Genomic DNA, 23,571 nt, shown 5'->3' with positions numbered 1-23,571 from the left:
GTCCCACATTGGGCTCTCTGTATGGAGCCTGCCTCTCCCTGTCTATGTCTCTACCTCTCTCTCTGTGTCTCTCATGAATAAATAAATAAAATCTTAAAAAAAAAAAAAAAAAGAATCTTCACAAAATAAAGTATGTCCTCTAAAGCTATCTTTATGTTAATATTTCAATAAATTATTCGTATGCAGACTCCTTCCTTTGGAAATTAACAATGTTTTCCCAGGATATGATCTTTTTGATAGTATGATCCTTGTATTTTTAAAAAAATTATTTTCTTCAGAAAATTACAGTGATGATTTCGAAGGTGAGGAGGATGTTGATGCACCTTTAACTACTCAAGAAGAGACTAATTCCAAAGAAAATCCCCAATCTGAAAAACAACATGTACCCAAACAGGTATACATCAGTTATATACTTGACAGTTTTGAAACTTCTGTCACCATTTTAGCTGACTTTCACTATAGGAAGAGTTCAAAATACAGAGTTCTTCATTGTCTTGCTCATCGTTGTAAGGTTATTCATCTCTTAACGCTCACATTTTTTTAATTCATGATGTCAGTTTAAATCGTAATGAAATACGGCCATTGATTTTCTCAAGGATCTTTTTGGCAAGTAACTTCTTAAGTTTTAGAAATTGAAATTGTAATTGAAATTCAAATCTAATTTTTAAACAGGTATATTAAGCTACACTTTTTTTGGTAGATCTTGTCCTTGTGAAGTACAATAAATACCCCTTCTCAGTATTTATTCTAGCAGTGACATTACCATATGAAACTCACTTGGCTAAGATCATGAATTAAATTATTCCATTCATATTCAGTTGTTGTACTCTAATTCTTTTTTTTCTCAGTTCTTACTAAGACTGGTGAAGGGTATTACTGCATATTGCATGCCTTGTAGAGCTTATCCTTGAAGCTACCTAATAATAACTAACTAGTAGGATAATTACTGTTAGTTATTTTGGTCTTGATTTGTACAAGTGAGGTCTCTTTCGGGACTGCATGTTCAGGCTAGATGTTTTAAACATGTATGAAACCATAGGTTTCATAGAAGCAAAGTTAAATAGAATAGTTAAATAGAAGCAAGAAATACCAGGTATTAATAAATACTTATTTTTAAATATACCTGGTGCTTTGTCACTGGGTGTCTCTACATCACTCCATTTGGAGGGGGAGAATAAAACCTTTAGAAATACATGAAGATTAATGTGATCTGCTGGTTATCCTTAGTAACTTAATGGGCTTTATACTTAGAATATGACAGTTTAGATGTTTTATGAAAAACAGGTTAGTAGAAGGCACAGAAGTTTGATATATTAAGAAAATACAGCCTACATAAAAATGTGTCAGTGTAAACATACACATTGCCTGTCTAAGTGGAGAATATGGGTGACACTATATAAAACTTACTCTAAGAGAATTGATAATTGTTTTTAGGGAACATATCATTTTGACAAATTTCAACTATCTTGCTGATTTGGTGGACTGCCTCTTTGAAATTTTTGTCTTTCAAAAATGTAGCTCAAACAGAGTACAAGTTATATTTGATCATTAATTTTGAACAATAAAAGAAAAATGATTGATGTTATAATAGCAAGAATCTTATATAAAGTATCCATGTTATCTTAGAGTTCAAAAAGTAGAATTTCTGAGCAAGGTGGATGAGCAGATGGCATCTAGATACTTTAAAGGCCTAAATGGATTGGTAATTGTTATTCTAAAGAGACTTCTGAAAGTTCTCTTATAGCTATGTTCTCCAGTCATATAGAATTATTAGTGAATGAGAGTGATGAAAGAAACTTAGAAAACACATTTCTTGACTTTTCATAATGGAGTAAAACACTGGTTTTCAAATTTTGCTACTATTTGCATTGTGGGTATTTTATATAATTTTGGTTTCAAATCATATGATTATCTTCTTTTTAATTTAGGAAGAGAAAACTGGCATGCTGGCTAATGGTAAATATTACATGTATTCATATATTTTAGATGGCAAAAAAATGATCTGTTTAGCATTGTATCTAAATAATTCTGAAAAAGTTTCTATCTCCCTTTGTTTTTAAATATCTTGAATAAATTAAAGTCCACAGATTTTCTCAGCAATATGTATCTTATGCATGTCTTGAATCCTTCCTGTCATATGTAAAAATATTTCCTTTTTAAAAGACTAGAACCAGATGGCATTATGGTAAATTCTACTAGACATTCAAAGATGAATTCATACCAGTCCTTAAAATCTTCCAAAAAATAGAAGAGGGAATTCTTCCAAATTCATTCTGTGAGGCCAGCATTACCCTTGATACCCAAACCGGACAGACACCTCAAGAAAGAAAACCATAAGAAAGCAATCCCATTTCCAGTAGCATGAAAAAGAATAAAATATTTAGGAATAAATTAAGGAAGTGAAAGAGATGTACACTTAACACTATAAAATATTGATGAAAGAAATTGAAGAACACATAAATCAGGAAAAAAGATCCTTTGTGCTGATTGATTGGAAGAATTAATGTTAAAATGTCTGTACTACCTAAAGTGATCTACCAGTGCAATCCATATCAAATTCAAAAGGCATTTTTCACAGATGTAGAAAAAGCAATTGTAAAATTCAGATGGAACCACAAAAGACCCTAAATAGCCAAAGCAGTCTTGAGAAAAAAAGAACAAAGCTGGAGGCATCACACATCTTGATTTCAAATATATTACAAAGCTACAGTAATCAAAATAGTATGGTATTAGCATTAAAAAAACCTACATAGATCGGTGGAACAGTAACCAAAATAGCATGGTATTGGCATTTAAAAAAGATCAGTGGAGAATCCAGAAATAAACCTCTGCATTTATAGCCAATTAGTTATTGATAGTGGCACAGAGAGCTCACAGTGAGGAAAGGAATAGTTTTTTCAGTCGTATTTGAAAAACTGGATAGCCATATGCAAAAGATGGAACTGGACCCCTATCTGGCCCCAAACACAAAATAACTCAAAATGGATTAATTACTTGTATATGAGACCTAAAACTATTAAACCCATAGAAGAAAACATGGGGTAAGCTCTTTTATACTGGTCTTTGGTGACAGTTTTTTAGAGTTCACACCAAAAGCCAAGACAACAAAAGCAAAAATAAACAAGTGGGAATGCATCAAACTAAAAAGCTTCTGCACAGCATGGGCTGTGCAAAATTAAGAAGCATTCTGTGGAATAAAAGAAATTATTTGCAAACTACATATCCGATACTTGATTAATATCCAAAACATACAAGGAACTCCTACAAATTAATAGCCAAGAATGACCAGTAGGCACATAAAAAGATGCTTAACTTTACTAATCGTCAGGAAAGTGACATTAAAAACCACTGTGAGGGGATCCCTGGGTGGCTCAGCAGTTTAGCACCTGCCTTCAGCTCAGGGCCTGATCCTGGGGTCCCGGGATCAAGTCCCGCATCAGACTCCCTGCATGGAGCCTGCTTCTCCCTCTGCCTGTGTCTCTCTCTGTGTGTCTCTCATGAATAAATAAATGAAATCTTTAAAAAAAAACAAAAAACAACAAAAACAAAAAAAACAAAAAACCACTGTGAAATATCACCTCATACCTGCTAGGCAGCTGTTATCAAAATGATAAGAGATAAATGCTGGTGAGGAGGTAAAGGGAACTCTTGTCTGCTATTGGTGGCATTATAGACTGGTATAGCCACAATGGGAAACAGTATGAAGACTCCTCAAGAAATTAAAAATAGAACTATTACATGATCCAACAGTGCCATCTTTAGAGATACATATATATACACATATATACATATATAATATTAGAAATATATAGAAAACAGTCATTATCTCAGATATCTGTATTTCCATTTTCATTGCAGCATTATTCATAATAGCCTAGGCATGGAAACAACCTAATGTCTGTCAATGGATGAATGAAAATGTGACATATACTAATGGAATATTCATATATAATGAGGAATATTACTCTTTAATAAAGGAAATACTTTCAACAATATACATGAACTTGGCTACGTGAAATAGCAAGACAAAGATGAATATTGCATAGTATCACTTATAGGTAAAATCTAAAAACAAAAGTTGAACTCAGAAACAGAATAGAATGATGGTTGCCAAAAGCTGAAGGGTGGGGAAAATCAGAAGAGGTTGGTAAAAAGATATAGACTTTCAGTTATAAATAAAGTCTGAGAATTTATATAACATGATGAATACAGTTGTGACTATTATATAATTGAAACTTACTGAGACAGTAGAACTTAAGTGTTTTCATAAAAAAAAAAGTGAGGTGATACATGCATTAATTAACTCAGTTGTAGGAATCGCTTCACAATGTATACGTAAATCATCATGTCCACGTTAAATATATTAAAATTTTATTTGTTAGTTATACCTCAGTGAAGCTAAAAAAGAAAAGACAAAGATAATTGGTAGTAGAAAGTGTAATTTACAGGTTGAAAGACTTTTACAGTGAAAATTAGAAAACTATTGAAGAAAACACAGATAAATGGAAAGACATCCTGTGCTTATGGATTGGAAGAATTAATACTGTTAAAATGTCTGTACTACCTAAAGTGGTCTACAAGTCTACAAGATAATCCCCATCAAAGTCCCAATGGCATTCAATTTTAAAATTTATGGGGAATTACCAAAGACTCTATTAGCCAAACAAACTTGAGAAAGAGCAATACTGGAGGCATCACTCTCCTGATTTGAAAATATATTACAAAGCTATAGTAATCAGAACAGTATGGTATTGGCATAAAAACAGACATATAAAACCATTGAAACTATAGAATAGCCTAGAAATAAATTTACACATCTATGGTCAACTGATCTTCAACAAGGGAGCCAAAAATATACAATGAAGAAAGTATAGTCTCCTTAATATAGCATACCTTGTTTTATTGTGCTTTGCTTTATTGTGTTTCACAGACACTGGGTTTTTTACAAATTTAAAGTTTGTGGCAGTCTTGCATTGATCAGGCCTATCAGTGCATTTTTCCAACAGCACTGCTCACTTCATGTATCTGTGTTATATTTGGTAATTCTGTGATTTTTCAAAATTTTTCATCATATTTGTTATAGTGATCTGTGATTAGTGATCTTTGATTTTACTCTTGTAACTGTTTTGGGGCACCGTGCCCATGTAAGATGGCAAACTTAATTGATAAATGTTGTGTTCTGACTGTTCCACTGACAAGCTGTTACCCCATCTTTCTCCCTCTCCTCAGGCCTCCCTATTACTCAAGGTACAACAATATTGAAATTAGGCCAGTTAAAAACCTAATAGTGGCTCTAAGTGTTTGAGTAATAGGAAGAGTCACATGTCTTTCACTTTAAATCAGAAGCTGGAAATAATTAAACTTAGTGAGAAAGGCATGTTGAAAACTGAGATAGGCCATAATACACCTGATCACCCAAGAGTTCTGATAGAAGTGTATGTTGAGATTCATGTGGTTTTCTTGCCTATGTTTTGTAACACAGTATCATTCTGCAGGCCATGGATCAGAGTAATTTTGACTTTCAAGTCTTACTATTTAAGAAATACATTTTATATGGCTATAATTGTGCTAGATGGTGATTCTGATGGATCTGGGTAAAGTAAATTGAAACCGTCTGTAAAGGATTCACCATTTTGGATGTCATTAAGAACACTCGTGATTACAGGAAGAGGTTAAAATATCAAGAGTTTAGAAGGAGTTGATTCCAACCCTCACGGATGACTTGGAGAGGTTCAGGATTTCAGTGGAGGAAGTAAGTGCAGATGTGGTAGAAATAGCAAGAGAACTAGAAGGGGAGCCTGAAGACAGGACTGAATAGCTGCAACCTTATGGTCACACTTAAAAGGATGAGGAGCTGCCTCTTATGGATAACCACAGAAAGTGGTTTTTTGAGATGGTATCTCCTCCTGGTGAAGACACCATGAAGATTGTTGAAATGACAACAGAGAATCTAGGATATTACATAAGCTTAGTTGATAAAGCAAGTGACAGGGTTTGAGAGGATCAATTCCAACTTTGAGAAAGTTCTGTGGGTAAAATGCTATCAGAATTGTATGCTGCATAGAAATAAATCATTTGTGAAAGGAAGAGTCAGTTGATGTAGCAAACTTCATTGTCTTACTTTAAGAAACTCATACAGCCACCCCCACCCACCTTCAGCAGCCACCACCTTAATCAATTAGCAGATATCAACATTGAGGCAAGACTCCACTAGCAAAGAGATTACAACTTGCTGAAAGTTCAGGTGATGGTTGGTATTTTTTAGCGATAAAGTATTTTTAAACTGAGATATGTACATAATTATAGATGTAATGCTATTGCACACTTAATAGAATACAGTATAGTGTAAATATAACTTTTATATGCACTGAGAAACCAAACAAATTAATCTGGCTTTATTGCAATTTTTGCTTTATTGCAGTGGTCTGGAATTGAACTTTGCAGTATCTCTGAGTTATGCCTGTATATGATATTTAAAAACTAGATATTCACATGCAGAGGAATGAAATTAGACCCTATCTCACCTCACATATGAAAGTCAACTCAAGATGGATCAAAGGCTTAAATAATAAACCTGAAACTGTAAAATAACTAGAAGGAAAAGTAGGGGAAAAAACTTGGCATTGCACTAGGGAATAATTTTTTAGATGTGACCCCAAAACACAGGCAACAAAAGCAAAATTAAACAAATGGGATTGCATCAAACTAAAATGCTGTCTAGCAAAGGAAATAACAGGGTGAAAAGGCAACCTATAAAATGGGAGAAAATATTTGTAAGCCATATTTCTGATAAGTTAATATCTAAAATATATAAGGAATTCATGCAACTCAATAGCAAAAAAAACTGGATAACTCAGTTAAAAGTGATCATAAGACCTCGACATTTTTCAAAAGAAGACACACTAATGACCAACAAACACAGGTAAAGATGCTTAACTTCACTAATCGGGAAAATGCAAGTCAAATGAGATATCCCCTTCCTACCTGTCAGATTGGCTATTTATCAAAAAGAAAAAATACCATGTTGATGAGGATATGGAGAGAAGGAAACTTTTTCTACACTGTAGATGGAATGTAAATGGGTGCAGCCACTATGGAAAACCATATGGAAATTCCTGAAAAGAATTTAATATGGAACTGCCTTATGATTTAGTAATTCCTCTTCTGGATATATTTTTTGAAGAGATATCTGTACTCCCACATTCACTGCAGTATTATTTACAATAGCCAAAATATGAATACAACATAAATGCCATCAACAGATGAATGATAAAGAAAATGTACTTGTAGGAGGACACTGTGGAGGACATCATGCTAAGTGAAATAAGCCAGATGCAGAAAGACAGATAGTACTTTGTTCTGTGAAAGGGAGGCATATGCAAATCAAATTTCAAAGGCCAAAGGAGTCCTAAGTCCGCAGGATAAGGCTAACAAGTCCAGCTTGACAAGAAATGGTTTATTAAGGGAACTTACAGGTGGAAGCATGTTCTGTGCACCGCAAGATGAATAGATCTCTACAACCCCACCTCCTTAGGACCTGCCTGTAGAGCTCTAGAGGCTGGTAGTACATGCTGAGGGACCAATGAAGAGGAGAATGTTTAAGAGTAGATGTAGATCATAGTCCTAGCTCCAGGGCAGGTTACAGATGCTATGCTCGAGGGTGTACTTAACAGATGTGGTTAAGGAAAAGCAGAGAATGTTGGATGGCAGCTGTGCTCAAGAAGATTTCAAGTCACAAAATAGTTGTCATGGCAGGTATGTCCAAGATAGCGTTAGTCATATTCACACATGCATGATCTCACATGTGGAATCTAAAAATGTTAAACTTGTAGAAACAAGAGAGTAGAATGATGGTTACCAGGAACTAGGTGAGGGGGATTTGGGAAGATGTTAGTTAAGGACTACAGAGTTTCAGTTATACAAGTTCTGGAGATCTAATATACAACAATATGGTCATAGATAACAATATTGTATACTTGAAATTTGATAAAAGGGAAAATCTTAAGTATTCTCACCACATGCATATATAAAAGGTACCTAACCGAAAGGTAAGGTAATGGATATGTTAATTAGTTTGGTTGTGGTCAGTATTTCACAGTATGTACATATATGAAAACATGAAATTGTACATCTTGCATATATAACTTCCAGTTGTCAACTATACCTCAGTAAATTGGAGGGGGAGAATATTTCTTTTTTGTTATTTTTCACAGACCCTTTGCATTCCGCATGTATATAAGCGTAGTTATGCATGTTAATACAATCATGCTTATTACAGATACATGATTATATGCTTTTTATATGTGAATATTTATCTTTGTTTTTATATAGCTTGTACATGATTAAAATATTAAATTGAAGGAACCATACAAACTTTTCTATATTCCTCTATTTTTTTTTTTTTTAAGTGGTGCTGCTTGATTCTTTAGACTCTGTTGGAGAGGTCAAGCTTGATGAACAGGATAGAGCAACTAAGCCGGAAGCCCTACCAGAAATGGCAGATAATGAAATGACAGGAACAGGTAAAAGTGAAAAACTATTCTCTAAATATGTAAGTTTAAGACTAGTTGACTTTATTTCCAGAGAAATAAATATATAATATATAATAACTATATCAACAATAAAAAAAATTAAGGGAGGGTGGAGAGGGAGAGGGAGAGAGAGAATCTTAAGCAGGCTCTATAACCAGCACAGAGCTCAATGCAGGGCTCAATCTCATGACCCTGAGATCATGACCTGAGCTGAAATCAAGAGTCAGATGTTTAACCAACTGAGCCAATTGTTGGTACCTCAACAATCAAATTTTAAATCCCACTTTTTTTTTTTTTACCATTATTAACAACTTAAATAATCTAAATTTGCCAATGGTGACAATGTTAGGCCAAATAAAGTGTATTTTTAATAAAAAGTTATTAATAAATTAATGAATGCTGTTATACAAAGTACAACACTATAGGTGAATATGAATTAATTTTCTGTGTTCATCCAAAGCATGTTCTGTTAAATTTGGAACATGTAGGAGAAATGAGATTTCAGTCTTACTTTGCTTTTCCATTGTTCCTTCTGTGTGAGAGAAAGCTAAAGCACATTCCAAAATTCCAAAATGCCTTGGACCATCTAGACTTTTCTAAAGGTTATAAAGATCTTCAAGACAGTGCCTTTTCAAATTATTAAGGCAGTGGAATGCTTACTTCCAAATGAAATTCAGTATGGTACTCTCTGTGTAGAGAAGTATGTTATTTTATCAGTATAAATATAAATGTTTATATTTGTTATATTTACTTACAAAGTTGATGAGAACAAGCATGGTCTTTTGAAATTTTTAAAATCAGAAGTTTTAGGCATTTGTTATATTCTTACATCACCATCAGATTTCGGTTATGTTTGTATATTTTATTTTGTTGTATAACATTAAAATATTCTTGGTTTATTGCATAAATAGTTGCAAATGAGAACTTTTTAATCAACTAGCTTTGCAGGTCTCAATTGACCAGTATAGTCAATTAACTAATCCAGACTTGAAACAGAAGAGCAATAGAAATGATAAATCACTAGCCAACTCTAAACATCTGCTTGCATTTTATTTTTATTTTATTTTTTATTTCTTCTTACTTTTTTTATTGAAGCATAATATACCCACAGAAAAGTTTGTGTATAATAATAGTGCAACCTGATGAATTTTCATATATTGAACACACCCATGTAACCAACAACCAGATCAAAAAAACAAAGCATGACCAAAACCACAAAGTCCACGCAAGATCTTATTTCTAGTCACTGCTGTTCCAAAAGTCACCACTATCTTGTTTCATCTACTGCCATTTAAAAATATAATTATGAAAGTAAAAAAAATTTCAACAGAATTTTCCCAAGTCCTGTTATTCATTTAGTTATTACCCAGTTTAATATTCGCCATAATGAAAGCATGTGCTGAACACATGTTCTTCAGTCTTACTGCTATTTGAGTCCATATCACGTATGTGCTATGATAGTCAACCCACATGTACAGTTTTTAGTAAGCTGACACAAAATCTTATAAAAGACCAATATAGAGTTACAGCTTTTCTAATCAGTGATGCATTATAGGAAATTCATTTATAAGATGTGCGTGAAAATTAAGCAGGAGGCAAAAGTTACCATGCTGATGGTTTTCAAAATAATATGGTTATATAGACGGCACAGTTGAATGTGCAGATTAATTTCTGTTTTTACATTTTAAAGCACAATTTAAAATGAAATTTCAATCATGCATTGGTAGAACCCATGATTTTCTGCGAAACTGTGATTTTGTAAAATACAATATGAAAACTACCGCTGTAGTTTTATAAGAAAAAGAAGGTATTGCTAAATGAAAAAACTCTTATTAAGATAATTTAAGCAATTATAGAAAGCTTTAATTTTCTGGTATTATTTCTTAAATGCTTTTGACTCTGAGATAATTTGATTGTTATTACTGGAAGATAGTAAGTATGAACATTTTGTCACATCGCCTTAGACTCATATTCCCAGCCTTGCCAATTATGAGCTGTGTGACACTGGACAATTAATATCTCTAAGCCTGTTTCCGCATCTTTAAAATGAGTTCTTGTGTTGGTCAACTCAGATAATGTATAACGCCTTGTTTATTGTTAAAGATTCAATAAGCAGTAGTACTATATGGTTCTTATCACTATTAGTTATACCAACCCTCTGTTGATGGTAGAAATTATTAAAAAAACTTGAGGGCATACAGTATAAATACTCATGGACTGCGCGGTATTGAGTTTACTTACTATTTCAAAAATACACTAGAAAATCTTCAAATGAGCATCTGAACTTGATTTAAGAACTGAAACATCAGATGGTTGTTTTGTTTTCTTCTTCATAATGTTTAAGTATTAAGCAACCTCAGTTTAAGTGATACATTGTCAAAGATCATTTTTTTAAAAAGGTATCACTTTTGAAATTCTTTGCACTTTATTGTATTAGAAAGGTTGGCAACTGTTAAAAATGGGGGCCAGATCCAGCCTTCTGCTTATTTTCATTTGTCCCCTGGGGAGGTACCATTTTGTGCTATGGCCACCTGTGTGGAGCATTTACAGGATGGCAGTACTGCTTCACAACTAGATCCTTGCCTCTGCAATGTAGGATTTGACACTTCTCAACTCCCTAAAATAGAAAAATTAGGGAGCTTTTGACTTGTAATAATATATTAAATAACCACATAGAATCCTCTTTTTTTAGCATAAAAGGCAGAGAAGTCAGCCCTTTCCAGTTAAGGCTATCTCGGCTGTTTTATTTTTAAGTGTTGATTAATTGATCATGAATAGTAACAGAAGAGGAGACTACTTACCTTATTTCTCTTCTTTTTTCCCCACTTTTCTATTCTTTTATTTTTTTCTCTAATTTTGAAAATTCCAGTGTTAGGAATGAAAGGCACAAAATGAGTAAGAAAAATACTTACAAAATCTTAGATCATCTTTGTCATTAGAATCTTCAAATTCTTTTTTCCAGAACATATTTATTAGTTGGTGGGAGGAGGAGGAGGTTAATAGGGAAGGTAGAGCAAACAATGAAATCAGGTTTTCTGTTTTGGATGACTAGATGAATAGTGATGCCATTAGCTACGATACTGGTAGTAGAACAAGTTTTGTTGGAGAATATAATAAATTCAGTTGGGGATATGTTACATTTGATTTACTTATTATAGAATAGTGTAAATGTCTGTTAGAAAATTTAATATTTAGAAAACAAGTAAGGACAAAAGACATAGATTTGGGTGTCAGAATCATATGGGTAATAGCTGAGGTACATATTACCAAGGTGTGTATTTGACTCTGTCTTTGTAATGTTGCTGTTGTCCTTCCAGCCTTGTTCACCATTCCAAACACATTAAAGAATGATATTAGTGTTTTGTATCTCATGTATTCATGTGATTATACTGGAAATTACATTTATTTCAACAGGTGTTTCTTATGGACAAAGCAATAGTGATATTGAAGCTCTACATCAGGCATATTGTCATATAGCCCATTCTTTGGGAGAGGTGGACGAACAAAGAACTGAGAGTAATGCAGTGGAAAATATCAAGAACTCAGTGAAAGATTATCGTCAGGAAAGTGAAATGTCCTCTAAAAACGTCTCTACTACGGAATCTGGTAAAAGTTCATTTGAGACCTTCTCTGAACAGTTTCTAGTATAATTTAAATGTAGTTGGCTTTAATGATTGTTTCTCAGTCTCTGAATTTAAAGGGTTTGTTAAAATGGAATTTGGGAATCAGTGGTTTAGCTATAAAGTTAGAGCTGAACATGGGTAAAATGTCAATTTCTCCTTTAGTGTGCCTCGATCAAATTAGGAAATCACTTAAACATTTTCACATTTTTTATGCTTTTCCTCATGCATATTCTAAAGTTATTCTTTCAATAAAGAACATTATTTTGGGATCAACTAAATACATATGTAACAAACATTTGTACATGTATTGGCACACCCATACACATATATTTAATATTGATATAGTTAGGCACATCAAATATATATATACATATTTAAAATGTAAATCAAAAGAGATTTTCTTGATACAAGTAAGTTTATAGAGGGAAACTGGATTTATTGTATATGTCATTTTGTTGACTCTGTCAGAAAAAATGTAATCATAGTGAGACTGAAACACTAAGCAATTAACATAATTTTTTGGGTTGCTATTTTAACTTTTTTTCCTCTTAGATCTGCCCACAGTAGAGGAGCTGATGAAACCTATTAGAATAGATGCCTTTGGTGTCAGTGGTTTTGATTTGCAACCTGTCAGGTATGAGAATTTTTTGGAATGGATTGTGCAGATTATTTATTCGTTTATTGTTTTGTTACTGGAAACTTTTAGAGTTATTTCTTTTACATACTCATTCCTAGTGAATGATTAATGAGTAGCTTATCTGAGTCTGTGAGTCACTGCTCTCTTCTTATTTAGTTCTTACTTTATCAAAATCCTTCTAGTGCTAAAATTAAAAAAAAAAAATTTAAATAGATGCCACTAAAAAAAAAAAAAAAAAAAAGCCTGCCATTTTTTAAGTAACCTGAAGGCTTTTTACTGAAAGCTAAAATCCTTTCAACTTTTTTTTTTTTCAAGATTTTATTTATTGGGCAGCCCGGGTGGCTCAGTGGTTTAACACTGCCTTCAGCCCAGGGCCTGATCCTGGAAACCTGGGATCAAGTCCCACGTCAGGCTTCCTGCATGGAGCCTGCTTCTCCCTCTGCCTGTGTCTCTGCCTCTCTCTCTCTCTCTCTCTCTCTCTCTCTCTCTCATGAATAAATAAAAATAAAAAATAAATTTAAAAAAAGATTTTTTTTTATTTATTCATGAGAGACAGGCAGAGGGAGGAGAAGCAGGCTCCATGCAAGGAGCCTGATGTAGGACTGGATCTGGGGAATCCGGGATCACGCCCTGAGCCAAAGGCAGATGCTCAACTGCTGAACCACCTAGGTGTCCCTCCTTTCACCTTTAAATAGCTCAGGGCAGTTGATTTGAACAGTGAGAGGGACCATGAATTTTATTCTGTACACATATAGATTTGCTTCTTTATAAACCAGTTTGTTTTGCACTTAGTTACAGACCAGCCATTGTCTTACAGCGTAAGTTTTATGGTCACAAGAGGAGCAGGGTTCATGAAAATGGACTGCCACAGTACATTTTAGTGGAAGCTTGTGGAACCTCACTGTGATTCTCCAACACAGAGAAGCATGTCACAGTAACCTTACATTTGTGTTACATTCTTTAGAGTGTCACATCCATCATCTCATATGATCCTCATAACAAATAGGTCAGGCATCTATATCTGCATTATTCAAGTGATGAAACAGATAAACCAATTTAGTGGAGCTTTCACAAGAATCAGATGATGATAACGGTGGAGGTGGTGGTGATTAACAGCTAACATTTTTATCACATACTTACTGTGGGCCAGGTACTGTGTAGAGTTCTTTACATATTAGATTTCATTTAATCTTACAGTAACTCTATGAGGTATATTGTAATATCTTCATTTCATAGGTAAGAAAACTGAGGCTTAAGGAAGTTAAATAGAAGCATCTGCATGGCTCAGTCAATTAAGTGACCAACTCTTGATTTTGCCTCAGGTTATGGTCTCGGTTGTGAGATTGAGCCCCCTGTCAGACTCTATGCTGGGTGTGGAATCTGCTTGAGATTCTCTCTCTCTCCTTCTGTTCCTCCTCCCCCCCCCCCAAAAAAAAAAGAAATGAAAGAAATTGCTCAAGATCATATTGAGGAAAACAACAAGTCCATGTGCTTAACCACTTATATTGTCAGATCTTCGATCTCCATGAAATATTTCTGTGAGAAGCCTGTCATCCATTCATGTATTCATTCATTCGTGTTTTCAACAAAGTTTGAACCCCCCCTTGTACTACATACATCCTCATTGTCTAAATCCACTTGTAGGGATTTCTCATCCTGTTTCTCTGTTTGTGCTAGTTGAGAGAAAACAAGGCAATGAAGCTTACACTAAAGCCCATTTACTTGAATTCTAAGTCTAGTACTCTTCCACTGATCTGCAGCACTAGTTAGTATGTTTTAAAGAGCAGATTATTCTCACTTACTGCTACTTGGGGGCTATGTTAGTGTTAATGAAGAGATTTGCTTATATATCTTGTGTCTTTGTTGGCATAGGTGGAATCATTTTACTTAATGTGAATTCTAAATAGAGATTTTTTTCATTTATGTTTAAAGTCTAAAAACAATTGTACTTACATTAAAAGCGTAACAATAATTACAGAAATATCAATAGTATAAACTTTAGTGTACATATCTGAAAACTCTTTAGTAAACTAGAGTAAATAATCCTAGTTACTGGGATTATTAAAATTTTGATAGCTAAACATCATCAAAAATTTATTTTTTGCTCACATCATAATCCCATGTTTGTCAGTGGAGCTGGGATGGGACTCTTCTCCACATAGTCATTGAAGAACCGAGGCTACTTTGTAATCAATACGTGGTTTTAAGGTTATCATAGCATCATCCAACTAATTGATAAAGAAAGAAAAAAGGTAATTTAGCATAATTCCTTTCAACTGCCTCAACAGAGAAGTGTTACATCACTTTAATTCATGTTCTCTTAGTAAGAACTAACACATCTAGCTAACAAGGTCCAAGAGGACTGGGAAATAGGATTTGTTTGTATGCTCAGAAAGAAAAGTAAATAAATGAATTTGATAGCATCTAGTTAGTCTCTACCAGAATCTACCCTTCTAATAGACAAATAATCCATTTTACTCTTTTTCATACAAAGACTTGCTATCTCTTCCCCAAAGCAAATAGCCCAAAATCCCATTCAGGACCACATCTGCCTAAAAGGCCAGGATTTTCAGGTGAAGCACAGTCTTCACCAGGTTTGAATATGGCTCTTCACTGTCAATGAATTAAAAACACAGGTTCTATACTTCTTCACCTTCACCCAGTATATGATAGTAAAACTGTAACAAATGCTCCCATTCAGAGGTAAAAATATGAAGAAAATACAGCAATCAGTAATGTAACCTTGAAATCCTCTTATAACAATATTTATACTCTTGGCCACAGATGAAGTGAGTTTTGAGGGAGGCTCAAATATGAGATATGAAAGTCATTCTTTTTCCCATCTTGGAGAAAGCATTCGTTTCTTAATCTATTTCCTGCTTGCAGGTTGTTTTAAGGCTCTCAAACAAGTCACTGGCTTTTATTTGTTTATTTTTTAAATGTGATTGCAGTTTCTTTGTCATTATAGTTTATTCAAAAAGTTTAGTAGGCTTTTGATTGGTTTGGTTCCAGTCAGTTACATGTGCCAGTAACTACACTTAAAATTAATCTGCTAGACAGAGTTTTTTTTTTTTTTTTTTTTCAGATTTATTTATTCATTTGAGAGAGAGAGACAGCATAAGCAGGGGGAGAGGCAGAGAAAGAGGGAGAAGCAGGCTCCCCGCTGAGCAGGGAGCAGGATGGGGTATGATGTTGTGCGATGCAGTGAGATGCAGGGCTCAATCCCAAGACCCTGAGATCATGACCTGAGCTGAAAGCAGATCTCTTGTGCCCAAGATTGCGAATCCGAGAAACCACCAAGGAGCTGACACCAATGCAAACACACGAAGGTTTATTTACAAGCTCGAGCTTGGGTCCAAGTGTGCCCGACATAGCGGAGCAGGGACTTGGACCCCGAGACTAAGAGGTGTAGCAGCTTTATAGGGGCCAGTGGCCCATGGGATACACAGAAAGTTGCACAGTCATGTCGGTCCACATGCAGGTGGCCAATTGAATTACACCTTACCCTATAGTATCCATTTGAGCTGACCTGTTACTTTGGTCAGAATTGGCGCAGTTTTGGTGGGCACAAAGCAGGGTTACATTGTTATGAGCCAATTTCCAATTAGGGTGTGCCCAGCGGCTTCACTAGGGTGGGGCAGCGCCTTAAGCAATAAGCAGGTTACGTGGGGGTCACACAGGAGGTGGCGGGTGTAGCACAAAATGGAATCAGTCCTGCTCTGCTTGTCCAGGGGTAGGGGATTTTTGTTAAATTTCCTGGGTCCCACAAGATCTTAACCAACTGAGCCACCCAGGCACCCCTAGACAGAGGTTTTTGTTTTGTTTTGTTTTTTAAAAGATTTTATTTATTTATTCATGAGAGGCACAGAGAGAGAGGCAGAGACCTAGGCAGAGGGAGAAGCAGACTCCCTGCGGTGAGCCTGATATGGACTCTATCCCAGGACCCCTGGGTGGCTCAGTGGTAGACAGGTTTTAAATCTGCTTTAAGTCTGCTTTCTCTCTCTCTCTTTCTCTCTCTCTCTCTCTCTTCAGTTGCAGCTGTCTGGATATTACTGAGAACAGTAACCTTAAGTGTGAAGATGACTCCTTTAATATGATCTTTGTCAAAGGACTGAGTCACTCTTTTCAACTGAGAAGTCTCATGAAATCCTTCTTTGTCATAGCATTTTTCAATGCTGAATCTTAAGAGGCACTAAGTTTCTAGACCTCTCTCTGTTCCCTTTGATTTCTTCTTACAAACTGGCACATTTTTATCTTGAGCTCATGTCTTTCTTATAATACCTTGTCAAAAGTAGCCAATAGTAGCTAGCTAGTAGAAATTCTCCTGCCATTTTTCTTAGTATCCCATACTCAAGAGCCATGTGATCTGCCTTATAAACTATTGTAGATGACCATTTGGCAAATGGTTTGTCACTGTAGAACATAGCCACTTCTCCAGTTTCTAGTATCAGTTTCCTTGCCTCCCAAAACCCAGCCACTGAGCCAATGACACATACTCTTGGTTCTTGTGATCATAGCATTCACATCCTAAAGGCAAGAGCCTAGTAATTGCATCCAACTAGATTCAGGGAGGCGAGGAAACGTAGTTTAGTTATTACGCAGGAAGACCAGGAATCAGTTTTGATGTGCTTCTAGCCAGATCCTGCTACTGTGAAGAAGCAAAGAACTGTTACATTTTCTAATGATTCTAACTACTTTAGAAAGTTCTAACAGTTGCTGAGAAGAAGTCTATCTTATATGAAAATAGTAGCCTCTTAAACTTTGTTTTATAAATGACATTATCTTACTTTATAAGATTAAATGACCTAACAGACCATGATTACATAGTTTGAAAATAACAATATTTATATTTTGGAGCCCCTATACTGATATTTAACCACATTTAGAACATTTCCTTAAGGGATATTTTCTCTATTTTAAAAAATTGAGTAGTTTGAAATATTTTATTGGATTTTACTGTTTGAAATAACAGAAATGATTTTATTTCAGAATACTAGTGATTTTTCTATTTTACCTTAAAATTTTTCCTATACTGTTATGAAATTTATGCTTTTTAATATTTATACTGTTTTTCACTGACATAAATTATGCTTACTTCTTTAGTTTCTTCTAAAAATGTGTAAAATGTTTTTCCTGCCTCAAATGCATGTTGACTTTACAATATTATAATATTTAAAAGATTAATTACACAAAGTTCATTAGAAATTCATTTTTTATTTTTTCTTACACAAAAACAATCTCCGTCCTGCTTGGTTTGTCTTTCCTTTGAAGTAAGTCTGAGAGTCAACCATGTAATCCCTTATATTCTGCATTAAAATTTTATTATCTGAAATTTAAAACAGTTATATAACACTATGTGAGTATACTCTGCTAACCAGAAAATAATGTATTTTACATTGATGACCTAATTTGAATAGTTACAAATATTAATTGTATTTAATATATATGTAAATATTATATATATTAAATATAAATATTTTTATATTTTGTGTGTGCAAGTACATGTGTTATGTATATATGTGATATATATGTGTGTGTATGTGTGTGTGTGTGTGTATATATATATAACTGATATTGAGGATCACCTAGGGTTCATTCTCTGTTTTGTTTTATAGCTATAAGAAACTGACTGATAGAAAAGAAATTGAATTTGTTAGCCCTTTACCCCTTAGGATGAATCCAAATATTATATCTCAGGAGCCACGAAATGGGAACCAATTTTTTGGCAAAAATGAAGAGAATGTGGTTTTACAAAAGACAACAAATAAAGATATAGAAAATAGCTATCCAGGAGTAAATACTACAGAAGAACATATAGATAAAATGTACCTTGATATTTTGAGGAAAAAAATATCTGTTGGTTCTTCAGTATTGCCTCAGGAGGACAAAATAAATAAAGTAAGTGTTTATAATCTAAGTTGATTTGAAATATTGATAAATGAAGTTACGTAAATACTGTTAAGAAGTAGGTACTTCACAGGTAGTGGGATTGATTACATATTAACCTCCACATAGATCCTGGATATCTGTGAGCAGTTTATTTATTCCAACATCCTGTAAGTCCTCAAATTTTAAAATACCATTATAGCATTAGCTTTCTTTTGGAAGCCGTTCTTTACATTCTTCATTTGTCTTTGATATGCATAGTCCAGAATTTGAATAGCATAAGAAAATAAAGTTTACTCATCATTGTAGTGCTTTTTATTTAATCTTCCCAGTAAAGTATGTTCTGCAAAAGTAGGTAAGTTAACATTTTATATAAATGCTATTAGCAGCTTTGAGAGTGTTATATTTTGCTGTTCCTTTTTCCTCTGTTCTTGATCTATTCTGATTTACAGTTTCTTTGATCTCAATATTCTAGTTTGATTTTATGGTTTTGAATTACATGTTTACCATAAACTGTCTCCAATATTTGTGGAATAAGGCAGGATATTAATAAATTTTTATCTGAATTCTGGAGGAAAAAAGATACAATTTTATGTCATTTCAAAATAGTTCTTTCCTGCTATCCTCCATCTTAATCTAGTAATTATACATCTTGCTTTCTGGCAAGCTTATCTTGTTTTATTATTGCTTTGTTTTACTCCTGACTTTGAAGATGTGCTTCAAAATACTAAAATTCCGATGAATTAGAGTTTAAGAACTTTAATGTATAGTGATTTGCCTTCTGCAAACTATTATTTAGAAATCACTATGGTTTTGCCATCTGTTAAATTTTCATTTACAACTGGAATTGAAGTTTATTTAAGTCCTAAAAAGCTGCTACTTGTTGTGTGCAGACTTTTAGATCTCAACTCAGTTCTGGAGAAGAAGGGGCTATACCTGGCAAACAGGTACCATACAAGAAGGCCAGAAGTGCACCTCCCTTACTTAAAAGAAAACCCCAGAGTGGATTATATGCATCAGTTAGGAGCTCAGGCTATGGCAAACCCAGTTCGCCATTCAAGACTTTTTCTACTCTTGAAAAGAAAACTTCAAAGGACATTATGAAAAGCAAAAACTTGAAATCCATTCCTACTTCTAATCAAGCTAGGAAAAAAGGTAATTTTATACTCTTTTCGTAATAGAGTTCTGTGCATTTAGCATATTACTTTACTTTCCACGTTCTCTACTTACCGTATTTCTTTCTCTCCTTGTATGGACTTTTCTTTTCATAGGAAAGAATTAATCTTAAGATAGGACATTCCATTTTGGAAGCTTCTGTTGACAGGAGGTTTTTGGTCATTAGCTTTAGGCTTTCCTGAGTGAAACTCATAAAGTATGGGAAATGAATTGGAGAGTCAAACTCATGCTCATCTGGTTGACTTTGGAATATCCAATGTTTACCAGAGAAGAACTACAAATTCAGAATGCAAATAGCAACCTGCAAATGAAGGTTGATATAGAGATTATTTGGATATTGGTTCAATATAGACTGAGACAGACTGGATGTCTTATATGTCACATAATGCATATTTTTATATATTGCAGTGCTTCTGTTAGTTATTTCCTAATGTAGTCATTGATATTGACAGTAGGAATGGTAATTTTCAACTTAGAAGCCCATACAGCTATTAAAAGAAATAGAAGGGTTCAGATCAGACCAACATTCCTGCTGCCTTTAAATTCCAGTGAGAGAGAGCAATAGAGCCAGAAGCATTTTATCTTTACCTTTGTGATTAAATTTAATAGCTGATCAATTTCACCATTATTATATGGTGATATTTGTCATGAGGCGAATTGTCTTCATTGGAAAATTCATTTCTAGCTTGAAATTAAGTCCAGGACCTATTTAACTGTATTTTAAATTCTTTAGGCATTAGAGATTCTCCTGCCTTTGTGTGTGTGTACTTGTTGCTGCAACCTGTGCGTCTAAGATGGAAAGGAAGGCCAAGGCTGATTTATGTTAGAGTAGAGGAGAACAGAAGCAGGAGGTGGTTATTTTGGAGAGACAGGAATATGATTCTATAGGATTAATTCAGGCATCCTTTCCTCTTGTTCTTAACCTGTAGGCCTCTCATTCCTTCCCCTACAAAGTCTTTGAATTTTCTTGTTTTCTCTTATTTTTGAAATGACTATTCTATGTGCAAGTGAAGATGACAAGGAGCCAATTAAATAGAAAACTCTAGAGTTCAAGAGGGAGGTATGGACTGCAAGATATGATTTAGGAGTTATTGTTAAAACTAATATAGATGGTTTTTAAGCCATAAGACTTAACAAAGGTTATCGAGAGAGTGAACATTGCAATAGAAGAAAAGCAAACCAAGGCCTGAGCCCTGGGCATGCTAACCTTAGGAGGTCAGGAAGAAGAGGAGTAACCTTCAAAGAGAATAATGTCAGAGGAAACCTGAATGTGTGGGATCCTGAAAGCCAAGTGAAGAAAGGAGGATTGATTTATCTATCATTTGCTGCTGAGAGAGAAAGGAAAATAGGAACTAGGAATTGACCTTTGGGTTTAGCATGGAGGAGTTCATCAGTAAACTGGACAGTTTCCATGGTTATGCGGCTGTAAAAGGCAGGCTAAATGAGAATAGGAGGGATACTTACTTTATTGACCAGGAGGAACGAGTGTAAAAGGCAGGAAAAAGTGTGGTAGTAGCTGACATGGGAAGTAAAGTCAAGAAAAAGCTTTTTGTTTTGCCTTTTTTGTTGTTGTTGTTAATGGTAGAAATAATAGTATGCCTAATAGTATGTTTATGCTTTTTGGAAAGATTCAATAGATTTGTGATGGTAAGAGGGGAAGAACTGCTAGAGCAATGGCCTTGAGTAGAGGAGGTATAATGGAATCTAGTGTTAACTGGAAGGGTTGGCTCTAGATAGAGGCATGGATAGCTTATCTATAGAAGCAGATGGGAAGGGGGAAGACATAGGTATAGATAGTTGGTGGTTGGGTAGAAATGGTAAAAGAATGTAGATGATTTCTTCTGATTGCTTCCATTTTCTCTAAGATATAAAACATCATTAGGTGGCATTGTGGGTGGAGTTAGGAGTGTTGGAGGATAGAAGAAAAGATGTGATATAGCCATCCTGGAGAACTAGACTGCCTGCAGAGGAGTCTTCTTAAAGTTGGTGATTATACATTTAAATTGATACTAGGTAATGTATTTGTGTGTGCATATCAACATTTGCTACATGATTGGAGGTGTTGAGTAGCTGTATAGTTGGATTTACCATTTTGCCAAATGAGTGCAGTGAACTGAGAGAGGAGCAAGGGAGCTAATGGTGTATATGGAATTCAAGTTGAGTAAGGAAGGAAGACAGGACATCAAGGGGTGTAATACAGTGTGAAACAGGTAGGAACAATCATCTGTGAGTGCCACTGCTGTTAAAGGATTGATGGAATTCAGGTACCAGAGAGCGTAAAGTGAAAGATAGGATTGATAGAGAGTAAATGCCTAAGACTGAGATTAGGAGTGATTGTGTTACTGGTAAACAAAGGCCTAGAGTATACCAATGGAATTAAGTAGCTGAGGTGGAGCAGTTTTAAGTATAAGGATCCAAAAGCCAAGGGTTGAAAGGATCACCTATGAGTATATTGAAATTACTAAGAATGAAGACAGAAGTAATATCACATTTGCTGGAAAAGAAATGAGGGGCATGATTTAGAAGTCAGTGGATGAAAGCAACAATATTTTTATGAGTATTTTTTCATATTTTCAAAATTTTATAATATTTGTGACTACCAAAATAAAAACAGAAAAATTGACATTAAAGTATAATGAGGGGATCCCTGGGTGGCGCAGCGGTTTGGCGCCTGCCTTTGGCCCAGGGCGCGATCCTGGAGACCCGGGATCGAGTCCCACGTCGGGCTCCCGGTGCATGGAGCCTGCTTCTCCCTCTGCCTGTGTCTCTACCTCTCTCTCTCTCTCTGTGTGTGTGACTATCATAAATAAAAAAAAAAAAAAAAATTAAAGTATAATGATAAACTTGACTGTCCATGTTTATACTGAGTTACTTTTTTTCATTAGACTATTAAGTGTGATATTTAAAAATCCTTTTATTATAAAATTCCCCCAGAGCAATTTTAGTTTTATTAAGAAGAATTTTAATTCCTTTGGGATGGTTGTTACTTTTTGCAGGTTGGGTTCTCCAACTAGACTCTGAGAGATTAGTATACAGAAAGTCTAGAGAACACACATGTAATCAGCATTGGTTAAGATGAAAAATAAGCCATTTGCTGGGGCTTACTCAGAGTTTCTCTTTTTAATGTAATAAGAAGGCAGGGATAGGCAGTTCAGAGCTGGTGCCACTGTGCAAGGAACCATATCCCTTCTTGTTTCATGCTGCAAAAAATCCTTCATCTGTGAGTTTTGTCTTCATTATCACAAGATGGCTACTTAGCCTCCAGGCCAGATCGGCAGGAGAGGTAAAAAGGTCTGTGTTAGTTAAATCATCAAATTCTTCATCGGGAAAGTAGTGATTTTCTGGACACCCCATATAAGACTTTTGCTTTCATCTTATCAGCCTGAATTTTGATCTTGTGGTCACCCTCAGTTGCCTGGAGTCCAGGGAAATGAGTACTTTCAACTGGGAACATTGCTGCCCAGGGTAAAATTCATACGAAAGTTTCTGTTAATACAGAGGAGGAGGAGATTGGCAATTATCAGCACCTCCTGTGTGCTTGTCTTCCTTTTTATTCTAAATTAATTTTCTTTGGCTATTAAGTTATGTTTTTTTTTAGACTAATAAGTTTCTTGTCACAGAAGGAATAGTTGCTCATTATTTAAATTAAAAAATACAGAAAAGTAAAAAGAAAACAAACACTTAGCAAAAAGCATTGGGTGTCACACCAAGTGAGCAT

General features: G+C 34.7%; 1 protein-coding gene across 18 annotated transcripts in view; it reads left to right on the top strand.

Moving 5' to 3' along the window:
• The window catches only part of CEP162 (centrosomal protein 162), a 93,702-nt gene that overhangs the window by 25,806 nt on the left and 44,325 nt on the right, over nt 1-23,571 (top strand). For 6 of the 18 annotated variants that reach the window (XM_072736542.1, XM_026007443.2, XM_072736580.1 and 3 more), the window contains 7 exons: nt 279-394; nt 1,929-1,956; nt 8,409-8,522; nt 11,946-12,137; nt 12,707-12,788; nt 18,464-18,689; nt 19,571-19,832. In XM_072736542.1, coding sequence (XP_072592643.1) covers nt 279-394; nt 1,929-1,956; nt 8,409-8,522; nt 11,946-12,137; nt 12,707-12,788; nt 18,464-18,689; nt 19,571-19,832 — 1,020 coding nt within the window. Of the gene's footprint in view, nt 1-278; nt 395-1,928; nt 1,957-8,408; nt 8,523-11,945; nt 12,138-12,706; nt 12,789-18,406; nt 18,690-19,570; nt 19,833-23,571 lie in introns of all 18 variants that reach the window. The other 12 variants (XM_072736532.1, XM_026007442.2, XM_072736584.1 and 9 more) reach the window with 2 other exon arrangements.

This window comes from Vulpes vulpes, chromosome 1 (genome assembly GCF_048418805.1).
Source record: "Vulpes vulpes isolate BD-2025 chromosome 1, VulVul3, whole genome shotgun sequence".
NCBI lineage: Eukaryota > Metazoa > Chordata > Mammalia > Carnivora > Canidae > Vulpes > Vulpes vulpes.
This window is presented reverse-complemented; position numbering and strand designations above follow the sequence as displayed.